This window comes from Salmo salar, chromosome ssa06, assembly GCF_905237065.1.
Source record: "Salmo salar chromosome ssa06, Ssal_v3.1, whole genome shotgun sequence".
NCBI lineage: Eukaryota > Metazoa > Chordata > Actinopteri > Salmoniformes > Salmonidae > Salmo > Salmo salar.
Genome location: NC_059447.1, coordinates 89,637,132 through 89,651,556, shown reverse-complemented (window position 1 = coordinate 89,651,556; position 14,425 = coordinate 89,637,132). Strand labels below are relative to the sequence as shown.

Sequence of the window (14,425 nt, the reverse complement as noted above, 5' to 3'; positions counted from 1 at the left end):
TTACAGTGACTAGTCCAGCTGGTATTATATCACCCTGTGACTAGTCCAGCTGGTATTATATCACCCTGTGTTGCTGTGACTAGTCCAGCTGGTATTATATCACCCTGTGACTAGTCCAGCTGGTATTATATCACCCTGTATTGCTGTGACTAGTCCAGCTGGTATTATATCACCCTGTGTTACTGTGACTAGTCCAGCTGGTATTATATCACCCTGTGTTACTGTGACTAGTCCAGCTGGTATTATATCACCCTGTGTTACTGTGACTAGTCCAGCTGGCATTATATCACCCTGTGACTAGTCCAGCTGGTATTATATCACCCTGTGACTAGTCCAGCTGGTATTATATCACCCTGTGTTGCTGTGACTAGTCCAGCTGGTATTATTTCACCCTGTGTTGCTGTGACTAGTCCAGCTGGTATTATTTCACCCTGTGTTGCTGTGACTAGTCCAGCTGGTATTATATCACCCTGTGTTACTGTGACTAGTCCAGCTGGTATTATATCACCCTATGTTACTGTGACTAGTCCAGCTGGTATTATATCACCCTGTGTTACGGTGACTAGTCCAGCTGGTATTATATCACCCTGTGACTAGTCCAGCTGGTATTAAATCACCCTGTGTTACTGTGACTTGTCCAGCTGGTATTATATCACCCTGTGACTAGTCCAGCTGGTATTATATCACCCTGTGTTACTGTGACTAGTCCAGCTGGTATTATATCACCCTGTGTTGCTGTGACTAGTCCAGCTGGTATTATATCACCCTGTGTTACTGTGACTAGTCCAGCTGGCATTATATCACCCTGTGACTAGTCCAGCTGGTATTATATCACCCTGTGACTAGTCCAGCTGGTATTATATCACCCTCTGTGACTAGTCCAGCTGGTATTATATCACCCTGTGTTGCTGTGACTAGTCCAGCTGGTATTATATCACCCTGTGTTGCTGTGACTAGTCCAGCTGGTATTATATCACCCTGTGTTACTGTGACTAGTCCAGCTGGTATTATATCACCCTATGTTACTGTGACTAGTCCAGCTGGTATTATATCACCCTGTGTTACGGTGACTAGTCCAGCTGGTATTATATCACCCTGTGACTAGTCCAGCTGGTATTAAATCACCCTGTGTTACTGTGACTTGTCCAGCTGGTATTATATCACCCTGTGACTAGTCCAGCTGGTATTATATCACCCTGTGTTACTGTGACTAGTCCAGCTGGTATTATATCACCCTGTGTTGCTGTGACTAGTCCAGCTGGTATTATATCACCCTGTGTTACTGTGACCAATCCAGCTGGTATTATATCACCCTGTGACTAGTCCAGCTGGTATTATATCACCCTGTGTTGCTGTGACTAGTCCAGCTGGCTGGTGTGGCCTTGTGAATGCTGCCTGCTCCAGGGCCTGCGTGTTCACAAAGCATCTAAGAGTTAGGAGTGCTGATCTGGGATCAGGTCCTCCTTGTCCATATTATCATATTCATTATGATCTAAAAGGAGAATCTGATCCAAGATCAGCACCCCCATTTAAAAAAAAAAAAACTATTTTGTAACTAGGGGTCCAGATATGCAATGTTCTGAGGTGTTTTCATCGTGTGTCTCTATCTCTCCAGACAACCCCCGGGCCATCCTCGCCCCGGCCCCCCACCTCCTCGCCCGGGCTACAGGGACAGAGACATGAGGGAGAGGGAGGGCAACCGGACCAGTAGAGACAGAGAGGATCCTTATGGAAGGCCTGGGGGTTATGACAGACCTCCGTTCGAGCGCGGGCCTGAACGTGGGCCTGAGCGCTACGACCATGGTGCCTCGACATATGGTAAGACATGCTATGTACTGCGTTCTCTAACAAACATATGGTAAGACATGCTATGTACTGCGGTCTCTAACAAACATATGGTAAGACATGCTATGTACTGCGGTCTCTAACAAACATATGGTAAGACATGCTATGTACTGCGGTCTCTAACAAACATACACTACCTTTCAAAAGTTTGGGGTCACTTATAAATGCCCTTGTTTTTGAAAGAAAAGCACATTTTTTGTCCATTAAAATATCATCAAATTGATCAGAAATACAGTGTAGACATTGTTAATGTTGTAAATGACTTTTGTAGCTGGATACGGATGATTTATTAATGGAATATCTACATAGGCATACAGAGGCCCATTATCAGCAACCATCACTCCTGTGTTCCAATGGCACGTTGTGTTAGCTAATCCAAGTTTATAATTTTAAAAGGCTAATTGATCATTAGAAAACCCTTTTGAAATTATGTTAGCACAGCTGAAAACTGTTGTGGTGATTAAAGAAGCAATAAAACTGGCCTTCTTTAGACTAGTTGAGTATCTGGAGTATCAGCATTTATGGGATCGATTACAGACTCAAAATGGGCAGAAACCGAAGCACTTTCTTCTGAAACTCGTCAGTCTATTCTTGTTCTGAGAAATGAAGGCTATTCCATGTGAGAAATTGCCAAGAAACTGAAGATCTGGTACAACGTTGTGTACTACTCCCTTCACAGAACAGCACAAACTGTCCCTAACCAGAATATAAGGAGGAGTGGGAGGCCCCGGTGCACAACTGAGCAAGAGGACAAGTATATTAGTGTCTAGTTTGAGAAACAGACACCTCACAAGTGCTCAACTGGCAGCTTCATTAAGTAGTACCCACAAAACATTGCCTTGATGACATCTTTGCACACTCTTGGCATTCTCTCAACCAGCTTCACCTGGAATACTTTTCCAACAGTCTTGGAAGGAGTTCCCACATATGTTGAGCACTTGTTGGAGGTGTGTTGGATATGTATTGTGTGTGTCCTGTTGAAAAAATAAATGATAGTCCGACTAAGCGCAAGCCAGATGAGATGGCGTATCGCTGCAGAATGCTGTGGTAGCCTTGCTGGTTAAGTGTGCTTTGAATTTTAAATAAATCACTGACAGTGTCACCAGCAAATCACCATCACACCTCGTCCTCCATGCTTTACAGTGGGAAATACACATGCAGAGATTATCCGTTCACCCACACTGCGTCACACGAAGACACAGCGGTTGGAACCAAACATCTCAAATTTGGACTCATCAGACCAAAGGACAGATTTCCACCGGTCTAGTGTCCATTGCTCGTGTGTCTTGGCCCAACCAAGTCTCTTCTTGTTATTGGTGTCCTTTAGTAGTGGTTTCATTGCAACAATTCAACCATGAAGGTCTGATTCACACAGTCTCCTCTGAACAGTTGATGTTGAAATGTGTCTGTTACTTGAACTCTGAGGCGTTTATTTGGGCTGCAATTTCTGAGGCTGTGCAGCAGAGGTAACTCTGGGTCTTCCTTTCCTGTGGTGGTCCTCTTCAGAGCCAGTTTCATCATAGCACTTGATGGTTTTTGCGACTGCTCTTAAAGAAACTTTCAAAGTTCTTGAAATTTTCCGTATTGACTGACCTTCATGTCTTAAAGTAATGGTCTGTCGTTTCTCTTTGCTTATTTGAGCTGTTCTTACCATAATATGGACTTGGTCTCTTATCAAATAGGGCTAGCTTCTGTATACCCCCCCACCTTGTCACAACACAACTGATTGACTCAAATGCATTAAGAAGTAAAGACATTCCACAAATCAACTTTTAAGAAGGCAAACCTGTTAATTGAAATGCATTCCAGGTGAGTACCTCATGAAGCTGGTTGAGAGAATGCCAACAATGTGCAAAGCTGTCATCAAGGCAAAGGGTGGCTATTTGAAGAATCTCAAATATATTTTGATTTGTTTTACACTTTTTTGGTTACTACATGATTCCATATTTGTTATTTCATAGTTTTGATGTCTCCACTATTATTCTACAAAAAACCCTTGAATGAGTAGGTGTTCTAAAACTTTTGACCGGTAGTGTACATGCCGAAAAACACGTTGGTTTTAACAATCAAAATGGTGTTTGTGAAGACAACTTCCATTGTCCTGCTAATTTTCAGTTTGCTCGTCTTTTCATGCCTCTTGGTTGTAAAGTAAAATTGCGACAGGTTTCTATTTTCGCTTTGCACTGACTGTCCTGTCTTGTGGTCTAGGTGAACGGAGGAGTTACCCAGAGGAGAGAGGAGGAGGAGGCCCCACGTCGTCTCACCCTCCTCCCCCACCGACTGCTCCTCCTTCCAGGATGGAGAAGAAACCTGAGACCAAGAACGTGGAGGATCTTCTCAAACTGCCAGGCCGAGACACCCGTCCAGAAAGGGTGCAAATAAATGACTGCTCGCTCGCTCACTCTCAATCATCTTACTCTTCATTCACTTACTTCCTCATTCACTTCAATACAACTTTAAATACAGTACTTCCTCATTCACTTCAATACAACTTTAAATACAGTACTTCCTAATTCACTTCAATACAACTTTAAATACAGTACTTCCTAATTCACTTCAATACAACTTTAAATACAGTAAGAAATGCGTTCCTAGGATAATAACATCCTCAAGCTATAGTACAGCAAGAGTACACAGATCTCATATCCCCAGATACATGTCTACTGTATGAGTGAGTTCCATAACCTCTGATGTTTCTCAGATCGTTATCATAATGAGAGGCCTACCAGGAAGTGGAAAAAGCCATGTGGCCAAGCTGATACGGGTGAGTAGAACCTTAAGTTACCATCGTCCAACGTGGCTGTTCTGTTGTGGTAGTAATAACTTATCTGGGATTAAATGTTCGCTCCTGTCATGCGTTTCCTGTTTTCCAGATATAATAATATATTATAGATATCCCAGAGTTCTTTCACAAAGGTCAAATACCTAGCCTCGTTCCACCATCCTGATCTTGAGAGCTACGAGAGAGCGACGGTCAGGATGGTGGATCAGGTTAACCTAAATAGCTACACCACTCGTCCTAAACACACGTTGCTATCCATTTCTACCTGCACCACTCGTCCTAAACACACGTTGCTATCCATTTCTACCTGCACCACTCGTCCTAAACACTCGTTGCTATCCATTTCTACCTGCACCACTCGTCCTAAACACACGTTGCTATCCATTTCTACCTGCACCACTCGTCCTAAACACTCGTTGCTATCCATTTCTACCTGCACCACTCGTCCTAAACACACGTTGCTATCCATTTCTACCTGCACCACTCGTCCTAAACACACGTTGCTATCCATTTCTACCTGCACCACTCGTCCTAAACACTCGTTGCTATCCATTTCTACCTGCACCACTCGTCCTAAACACTCGTTGCTATCCATTTCTACCTGCACCACTCGTCCTAAACACTCGTTGCTATCCATTTCTACCTGCACCACTCGTCCTAAACACTCGTTGCTATCCATTTCTACCTGCACCACTCGTCCTAAACACTCGTTGCTATCCATTTCTACCTGCACCACTCGTCCTAAACACTCGTTGCTATCCATTTCTACCTGCACCACTCGTCCTAAACACATGTTGCTATCCATTTCTACCTGCACCACTCGTCCTAAACACTCGTTGCTATCCATTTCTACCTGCACCACTCGTCCTAAACACTCGTTGCTATCCATTGCTACCTGCACCACTCATAGTTGTCGTCTTCCCTGAAACTTCTCGAGCGCTGCCTTCTCTCACTGAAATACCTTGTCGTTACTAGCTCAGACTTTTCTGCTAGCGGCTTTATTGAGGATTTTTTTACTGTGACTGTGATAGGTGGTTGTCTCATCTAACTACCTTTTTTAAAGATGAGTACACTATAATTGTAAGTGGCTCTGGATAAGAGAGTCTGTTAAATGACTCACTACTGTAGTGTCTCTGGAATAAGAGAGTCTGCTAAATGACTCACTACTGTAGTGGCTCTGGATAAGAGAGTCTGTTAAATGACTCACTACTGTAGTGGCTCTGGATAAGAGAGTCTGTTAAATGACTCACTACTGTAGTGGCTCTGGATAAGAGAGTCTGTTAAATGACTCAGTACTGTAGTGGCTCTGGATGAGAGAGTCTGCTAAATGACTCACTACTGTAGTGGCTCTGGATAAGAGAGTCTGTTAAATGACTCAGTACTGTAGTGGCTCTGGATATGAGAGTCTGTTAATAAATGACTCACTACTGTAGTGTCTCTGGATAAGAGAGTCTGTTAATAAATGACTCACTAACTGTAAGTGGCCTTGGATGAGAGAGTCTGTTAAATGACTCACTACTGTAAGTGGCTCTGGATAAGAGAGTCTGTTAAATGACTAAAATGTTAAATGTTGTTGCGTGGGTTAAGGATAAGGAGGTGGAGTGTGGAGGGGCTCCTCCCAGAGTGCTGGGATTAGACGACTACTTCATGACGGAGGTGGAGAAGGTGGAGAAGGACCCAGAAACAGGGAAACGGGTTAAACTCAAGGTGTGTCCTTCTGTTTGCTCTCTGACTGACTTAAACCTCTGTCTCTGCTTTATGTGGAGCATAAAGGCTTTCTACAAGAGAGCAGTTTAGTCAAATACTATCTCTCTGTAGGAGATGACTGTAGGCCTTAAGAAAACATGCCCGTGTGTAACGTGGTGCCTCACTGGAGCTATTGTTATACATGAATACAAATGGCCCCATTTTAGGCTGTTGTTTTAATTAAGCAATAACGCACCGAGAGGGTGTGGTATATGGCCAATATACCACGGCTAAGGGCTGTTCTTATGCGCAACGCAGAGTGCCTGGATACAGCCCTTTGCCGTGGTATATTGGCCTTAAATCACAAACCCCTGAGGTGCCTTATTGCTATTATAAACTGGTTAGCAAAAAAATAAAATGTTTTGTCATACATACGGTCTGATATACCACGGCTTTCAGCCAATCGGCATTCAGGGCTCGAACCACCCAGTTTATAATTTAATATTTGAACACATGTTTATTTTGTATTTTAACATCAATTCATAACATTTATTTTTTGTATTTTTGTCAGTGTCTGGAATACGAGTATGAAGCCGAGATGGAAGACACGTACAGGAACAGTATGCTTAAAACATTCAGGAAGACCCTGGACGACGGCTTCTTCCCCTTCATCATCATCGACGCTATTAATGACAGGGTTAAATACTTTGATCAGTTCTGGAGTGCTGCCAAGACTAAAGGCTTCGAGGTGAGTTAACGTTTTCATACCTTGAAATATCAAAATGCGGATATACACCGATAACGCGTTCCTTAGTCCATACTAGCTTACCATTTTAGAATTCATGCCCAATAAATGACCTAATTGGAAGTAGTTATACTAGTGTGGAGATTGGAACAGAATTAAACCTATACATGCCTGATGTGGCCTATATAAAAGTGTAAACGTGTCAATGTATTTTTATGCCAGGTGTACTTGGCTGAAATCACTGCAGACAATCAGACTTGTGCTAAAAGAAATGCCCACGGACGGAAGATTAAGGATATTCAAAAGGTACCGTACTGTGTCCTCGCGTCCACAACCCAAGAGCTCTTCTACATTTTAATGGTATCAGGGCTCATATTTATCAAGGCATTGATAATGACAGTGTCTGTATAGTATTTTTTTATTTAAAGTAATTCATGACAGTATATTGTGTTTTATTCCCAGTCTGTTTTATATGTATATTTCTGTTTTCTGTCCATCTAGATGTCCAGTAACTGGGAGTCATCTCCACGTCACATGGTGCGTCTGGATGTCCGGTCCCTGCTTCAGGACGCTGCTATTGAGGAGGTATATAGTATTGGAACATTTCACAATATGTTGACATTTTGGTTTTTATACCAGTTTTAGGGGCTTTAAAGGTGCTACACATAGGATTTGTTTGAATATCGGCAGTAATGGTGAAATTAGTGTTTCACAGTATTTCTTATCCGTCAGTGTTGTGATTGGCTGGGATATTTGCCTTTTTGATTTCTCCCGACCAGAGTGGCATTTGTTGTCAAAATGAGAAACCTGTTTTTAAATCAGGTCAAGTGGCCAATGTAGAAATTGCTCTGTCATTTCCTGCTTGATAAAATTGTACACTGTTCACTCAATTTCAGTTTGTGAGAAAACAAGCACTGAATAGTGAAGAGGAATCATTGTACCAATCTAAATCACTGTCAAATATAATTTTCAATAACCAGAAATATTGTTTGTGAAGCTGGTGGACCAAAACAGAAAGTATGAGGCTCAAGGCCCGAGGCTCAAGGCCCGAGGCCCGAGGCTCCACCTTGTTACGGTGAAATGGAATGCAGGAGGGGATTTATTTGGAATGCAGCCAAGTGCTGTTCCAATTCACCTAGCATCCACATAGGGGATCCATTCTAGGCATAGCACCTTTTTACCTTGAGTGTTTTTATAATGGGTTTCTGTTATTAGAGTGAACCTTGTCCTCTCTTAAAAGATGTGTAATACCTGTTGGCACTGTCCTCAATGATTTCCATGTAGCCACTTGTGTGGTTGTAAAATATTATTCTACCTAATGGCATTAAAAAAAAAAAAAATCAATGAAATTAAATGGAAACATTTTGTGTTTTGAAGGTTGAGATGGAAGACTTCAATCCTGATGACGAGCCGCTGAAGGAGCCCAAGAAGGAGGAGGAGGAGGAAGATATTAAGGTAGGATCCAGTCAGCAAGCCTTTATATCTGTTATTAAGGTAGGATCCAGTCAGCAAGCCTTTATATCTGTTATTAAGGTAGGATCCAGTCAGCAAGCCTTTATATCTGTTATTAAGGTAGGATCCAGTCAGCAAGCCTTTATATCTGTTATTAAGGTAGGATCCAGTCAGCAAGCCTTTATATCTGTTATTAAGGTAGGATCCAGTCAGCAAGCCTTTATATCTGTTATTAAGGTAGGATCCAGTCAGCAAGCCTTTATATCTGTTATTAAGGTAGGATCCAGTCAGCAAGCCTTTATGTCTGTTATTAAGGTAGGATCCAGTCAGCAAGCCTTTATATCTGTTATTGTTCTTATAGGGATCTACTGATCCCTCATATCCACTCGAGCAGGACTCTCCAACCTTGTTCCTGGAGAGCCTACCCTCCTGTAGGTTTTCACATCTTATCAACCAGCTAATTACTAGAATCAGGTCGGCCAGGTGCACTAGGACGGTAGCTCTCCAGGAACAGGGTTGGAGAGCCCTGCACCAGAAACACATTGGTCCATTTTGATATGATGTCATGGCAGTAGGGAAGAAATGCTAGGTTGCTTGCAGGTACAGTGAGGGACTTGCTGGCTCTTTTAAAGAGCGTAGGCCGTTGACGAATGGCATTATTGCAGCTAGAGCAGTTTATTTGTTTTTTGTTAAAGGCCCAGTGTAGTCAAAAATGTGATTTCCTGTGTTTTATATATAGATATATAACCACACTATGAGTTTGGAATAATACTGACTTTGTGAAAATTATATTGAATTTTTTGTGTAAGAGCTGTAAATTGTAGCTCGTTTCCCTCCCCACTCAGATCCCTCCGACAGTCTTAGCCAGATTCTTGCTAGAGATATTGGTCTTTGCTAAGAAACTATATTTGTTTATTTTTTCACATTTGAATAGAAGGCAATCACAGTAAAGTACTTAATTTCTACCCAGAAATGATTTGATATTGAGATAAAAACGGCTGCGTTGGACCTGATGTTTTTTTTTAATTTCGGTCTTGTTTGATCGATTACTGTCCTCCGTTGTGCTGAGATTAATCAAATTGATCCAAAATATCTCATCATATTAATGACAACTTTATAAAGTTATAAACCCAAGTCAAACTTCCTATACAGGGATATTAAATACAAGCATACCAGAATGAGGAACATCATGACATTTGGAAACGTGATAAAAATGGAGGAAGTAGTGTATGGAGAGACTGTGGTCTGTGGTCTAGTGGTTAGTTGACCCCAACACGTTTATCAGAGAATCAAACCCACAATCCTTCTGACTCGGCCTTTCCTGTTGTCTCTTCACTGTCCTATATGTTCAATAAAACCACAAGGATACAGAAGAAGTGGGATTTCCCACATATAAATATATTTTTTTTTAAAGATTACAAATAAGTAAATGGAAAAAACATTCATTTTGCCGAGGTAATGTGGATGCTTTTTAGGATGGTATACTTAAGTGATTTGACTTTTCTTTTCTTTTCTTTATTATCTAAATAAGCCTAAATTAGTTCTGGATTTCTTCTGTAATCAAACTCTACTTGAGTAAAACAAAATATGTTTGTGTTGCCATGGTGTTAGTTCCTTACTAGATGGTAAGTACAAGCGTAATGTTTTACAGTTAGAAAATGTGTGATTAACACATCCTAGTTATTGTTGTGTATTACATGGGAGAGCCGTGTAGAACTTTTTATTATGGTATGTAGGCCAAACCTTCACATTTTAATGACGATCTGTGTTCTTGCAGTTCCTCCTGATGCATGCTTCTATCATGAAACTTGACTTTGTGAAAATGACTACTTGTGATGTAGAAGTTAGTGCAACACCTGTGTTGCGCTCTACTATATCTGACCTTCCTTTCCTTTTCTCACTGGAAATAATATCCAGGTCAATTCATAAAAAAAATTATCTGTTAATGTTAATTTCCTCGTGACTCAAGTGACGGCTATAACATGTCTGACTTGAATCATCCAGTAGTTAACATTAATAGATCAATGTGGGTGTCGTAACATTGATTTTCAATGTAATTAACGGATATGAATTGATAATAATGACTTGATAATGACTTGATACTTCCACAGTCAGGTTTATAATAAGAATTTGTAATTTCTACAAACAGCACCATATATATTGTGTTTTTCTCATGTATTTAGCAAATAATATATATTTTGTAGTGGTACCTAAGGAAGTAGATATACAAACATATTTTCAAATATTTCCCAAATGGGTCGCCCGGTGAAGGAATGGTGACCTGTGTGGGGGGGGGGAACATGAACAATAAGTAGTGGTCTTGTGGTGCCTGGATAAGTTTTGCCCAAAATGTTGCTAAAAATTCAACCAAGACATCAGACCAAACCTTTTCAATAACTGGTTTGCAAACCCGTTGTTGCCTTAGTTAGAATTGACTTGTAGATATCATAAGTTAAAACGTCTTTCCTACCCTACTGGCTACACATGTCGTTCAGTTCTGTGAACCGCTCCATGCGACAATAAGTTGAGAGCTGAGCGCTCTTGCTGCCTGATATTCGGCTGAAACAAGCTATGTGGGGCACACTATTAAAATATATAACCTGAACAGAAATATAAACGCAACAATTTCAAAGATTTTATTTTATTTTAGCTGATTAAACACTTTACATGTTGCTTTTATATTTTTGTTCAGTATATTTCACCTGCTTTGCGATTGTGTAGGCAACTTTGTGCATGATTTCTCTATTGTACTACATCATTGATAAGTTGTATACCTCCACTACACTACTTTGATATGCATCAGTAGGGATTAAGAAGTGAGTATAAGCAATGCCCACTGAAAGAAGAGTGGGTATGCAGCGTATACCCTCCACTACAGGCTCCCGAGTGGCGCAGCGGTCTAAGACACTGCATCACAGTGCAAGAGGCGTCATTACAGTCCCTGGTTCGAATCCAGGCTGTATCACAGCCGGACGTGATTGGGAGTCCCATATTGGCAGCGCACAATTGGCCCAGCGTCGTCCGGGTTTGGCCCGGGGTAGGCCGTCATTGTAAAATAAGAATTTGTTCTTAACTGACTTGCCTAGTTAAATAAAGGATCAATTTTAAATAAAAGATTAAAAGGTAATTAAATAAAGACGCCCCTTCTAGGAGCCTATTTCACAACCTCGCCTGCTGAATTTGCAATTTTTCTTTCGATATTTTCATTTTTTTCTTCAACCAATGAAAACGTGGCACTGACTGGCCCATGGATTGATGTTTCAGCATTGTCTCGATAAACAGTTTAGTGTTCGGCTAGCTACGTGTGACATGGGGACGAGCAAATCAACCGCTGTAGTACGGACGAAGCCTGAGCTGGAATGTGAAGCTAACTGAAGCTGGCTAGCTTTAGAAAACTTTCAGTAGATCTAGCTGGCTTCATAGAAAACCTGCAGGAGGGGGATAGGTGCCCTTTTTAATTAAATTGCACACCTAGCAAGAGATCATTTGGCTAGCTGTGTTTCTGTACTGTACAATGTAGGCCTACTGTGTACATTTGATGGAAGACTTTGCCAAACAAATGCCCTCCCGATTGATAACAGAGGATTTGTATCATTCTGCCAGGTAGGCATACTTTGCAGTGCCAGTCAACATTTAATTGGGGGGAAAGACCTACGAACTTTTCATTAAAAACGTGCATGATGACTTGATTGTGCATCGTAAAGATTCAACCAACACATCAGACCACAAACTTTTTAATTGAATCAATCTCTGAGTATGTTATCTCCACTGCTACCAGAATCCCACCTCAAACACCCAGGGACGGTCCTTCCAAAACTATTATTATTCACACAATTCATTAGATGATAGATCCATTTATTAGAAATTGTAAGAAAATGATGTTAGGATCATAATGTGAACATGGTTACTGAAGCACAGAGAGAGCTACAGTACACCAGGAAACAAATCTCACTCAGAAGTTGAATGGGATTGGACATTAAGGAAGTGGATATATCCACGACAGGTTCCTGTGTTGGAAGCATATGGTTTGAGAGGTTAAACAACTAGCCTGATTTTGACTTTTTTCTAACATGTGTTTGGAACTGAAGTTTTGACCCAGAATACTTGTATTTCACGTTCTTCATTTATTTACCAAATGCTGCAGAATAAAAGACGATTTAATGTCCAACTTGTGCACATCAGTGTTGTGTTGGGGGGGTTTAACTAATAGTCTAACTTCTTCTTCAGTAACTAGGCTGTATAATCTGTTTCGATTTAGTGTGGAACCACGATTAACACAAAGTGTTGATCAAATCTAGTTGTGCACTTGTAGTAGGCTAGCTTCTCTATCAACTAGCTGTTTTCTGATGTGTCTCAAAAATGCTTTGATCATGGCTAACGCCAAAGGCAAATCTTCTCAACCCGAGGTGTCATAGTGACATCTGACATGTTTGCATGCCAACATCTTAAAAAAAACAAATGTTTATATTGTCTTATGTCGTGTCATTCTTACGATTCTCCTGATTTGTACTGATATTGTTTGATTCACGTAACTATTTCAACGCCTTCTCTCCGTCACCGAAACTCATCTCTCTTGCTCTCTCTCTCCCTCTCTCTCTCTCTCTCATATATTCATTCATTCATATCCTCCTCCTGACCCCTAGCTCCTTGCCGCTCAGAGGCCTAACCCTTGCGGTCTCTTCTCTGTATAATTTAGGGTTACATTCCACAAAGCAAATGGGAGATGGACACTTCTGATGCCAAACTCGGTAGGTATTCCCTTTGTTTTCTGATCTTACTAATGTACATGCTGTTCACTAACAACTATGGAGTGAATCCAAACACGTCTTTTGATTCCATTTACAGTGCCTTCGGAAAGTATTCAGACCCCTTGACCTTTTCCACATTTTGTTACATTACAGCCTTATTCTAAAATATATAAAATAGTTTTTCCCCGTCATCAATCTATCCCTCATCAATACCCCATAATGCAAAGCAAAGATGGGTTTTTAGCCATTTTTGCTAATTTATTTAAAAAAAATTATAAACTGAAATATGATATTTACATAAGTATTCAGAACCTTTACTCAGTACTTTGTTGAAACACGTTTGGCAGTGATTACATCCTCGAGTCTTCTTGGGTATGACGCTACAAGTTTGTCACGCCTGTATTTGCGGAGTTTCTCCCATTCTCCAATCAAGCTCTGTCAGGTTGGATGGGGAGTGTCACTGCACAGCTATTTTCAGGTCTCTGCAGAGATGTTCGATCGGGTTCAAGTCCGGGCTTTGGCTGGGCCACAAAGGATATTCAGAGACTTATCCCGAAGCCACTCCTGCATTGTCTTGGCTGTGTGCTTAGGGTCGTTGTCCTGTTGGAAGGCGAACCTTCGCCCCAGTCTGAGGTCCTAACCTGCTCCAGAGCGCTTTTCATCAAGCGTCTCTCTGTACTTTGCTCTGTTCATCTTTGCCTTGATCCTGACTAGTCTCCCAGCATGATGCTGCCACCACCATGCTTCACCGTAGGGTTGATGCCAGGTTTCCTCCAGACGTGACCCTTGGCATTCAGGCCAAAGAGTTCAATCTTTGTTTCATCAGACCAGAGAATCTTGTTTCTCATGGTCTGAGAGTCTTTAGGTGGCAAACTCCAAGCGGGCTATCATGCCTTTTACTGAGGAGTGGCTTCCGTCTGGCCACTCTACCATAAAGGCCTGATTGGTGGAGTACTGCAGAGATGGTTGTCCTTCTGGAAGGTTCTCTCATCTCCACAGAGGAACTCTAGAGCTCTGTCAGAGACCATCAGGTTCTTGGTCACCTCCCTGACCAAGGCCCTTCTCTCCCGATTGCTCAGTTCGGCATGGTGGAAAGTTCTAGGAAGAGTCTTAGTGGTTCCAAACTTCTTCCATGTAGGAATGATGGAGGCCACTATGTTCTTGAGG

General features: G+C 41.5%; 1 protein-coding gene across 1 annotated transcript in view; it reads left to right on the top strand.

Annotated features, from left to right (window-relative positions):
* ylpm1 (YLP motif containing 1) overlaps positions 1-14,425 on the top strand; it is a 47,813-nt gene that overhangs the window by 22,580 nt on the left and 10,808 nt on the right. Inside the window, exons 13-21 of the mRNA XM_045719537.1 lie at positions 1,616-1,818; positions 4,054-4,217; positions 4,547-4,609; positions 6,215-6,334; positions 6,885-7,061; positions 7,281-7,364; positions 7,560-7,643; positions 8,436-8,513; positions 13,207-13,258. Coding sequence (XP_045575493.1) covers positions 1,616-1,818; positions 4,054-4,217; positions 4,547-4,609; positions 6,215-6,334; positions 6,885-7,061; positions 7,281-7,364; positions 7,560-7,643; positions 8,436-8,513; positions 13,207-13,258 — 1,025 coding nt within the window. The remainder of the gene's footprint in view (positions 1-1,615; positions 1,819-4,053; positions 4,218-4,546; positions 4,610-6,214; positions 6,335-6,884; positions 7,062-7,280; positions 7,365-7,559; positions 7,644-8,435; positions 8,514-13,206; positions 13,259-14,425) is intronic.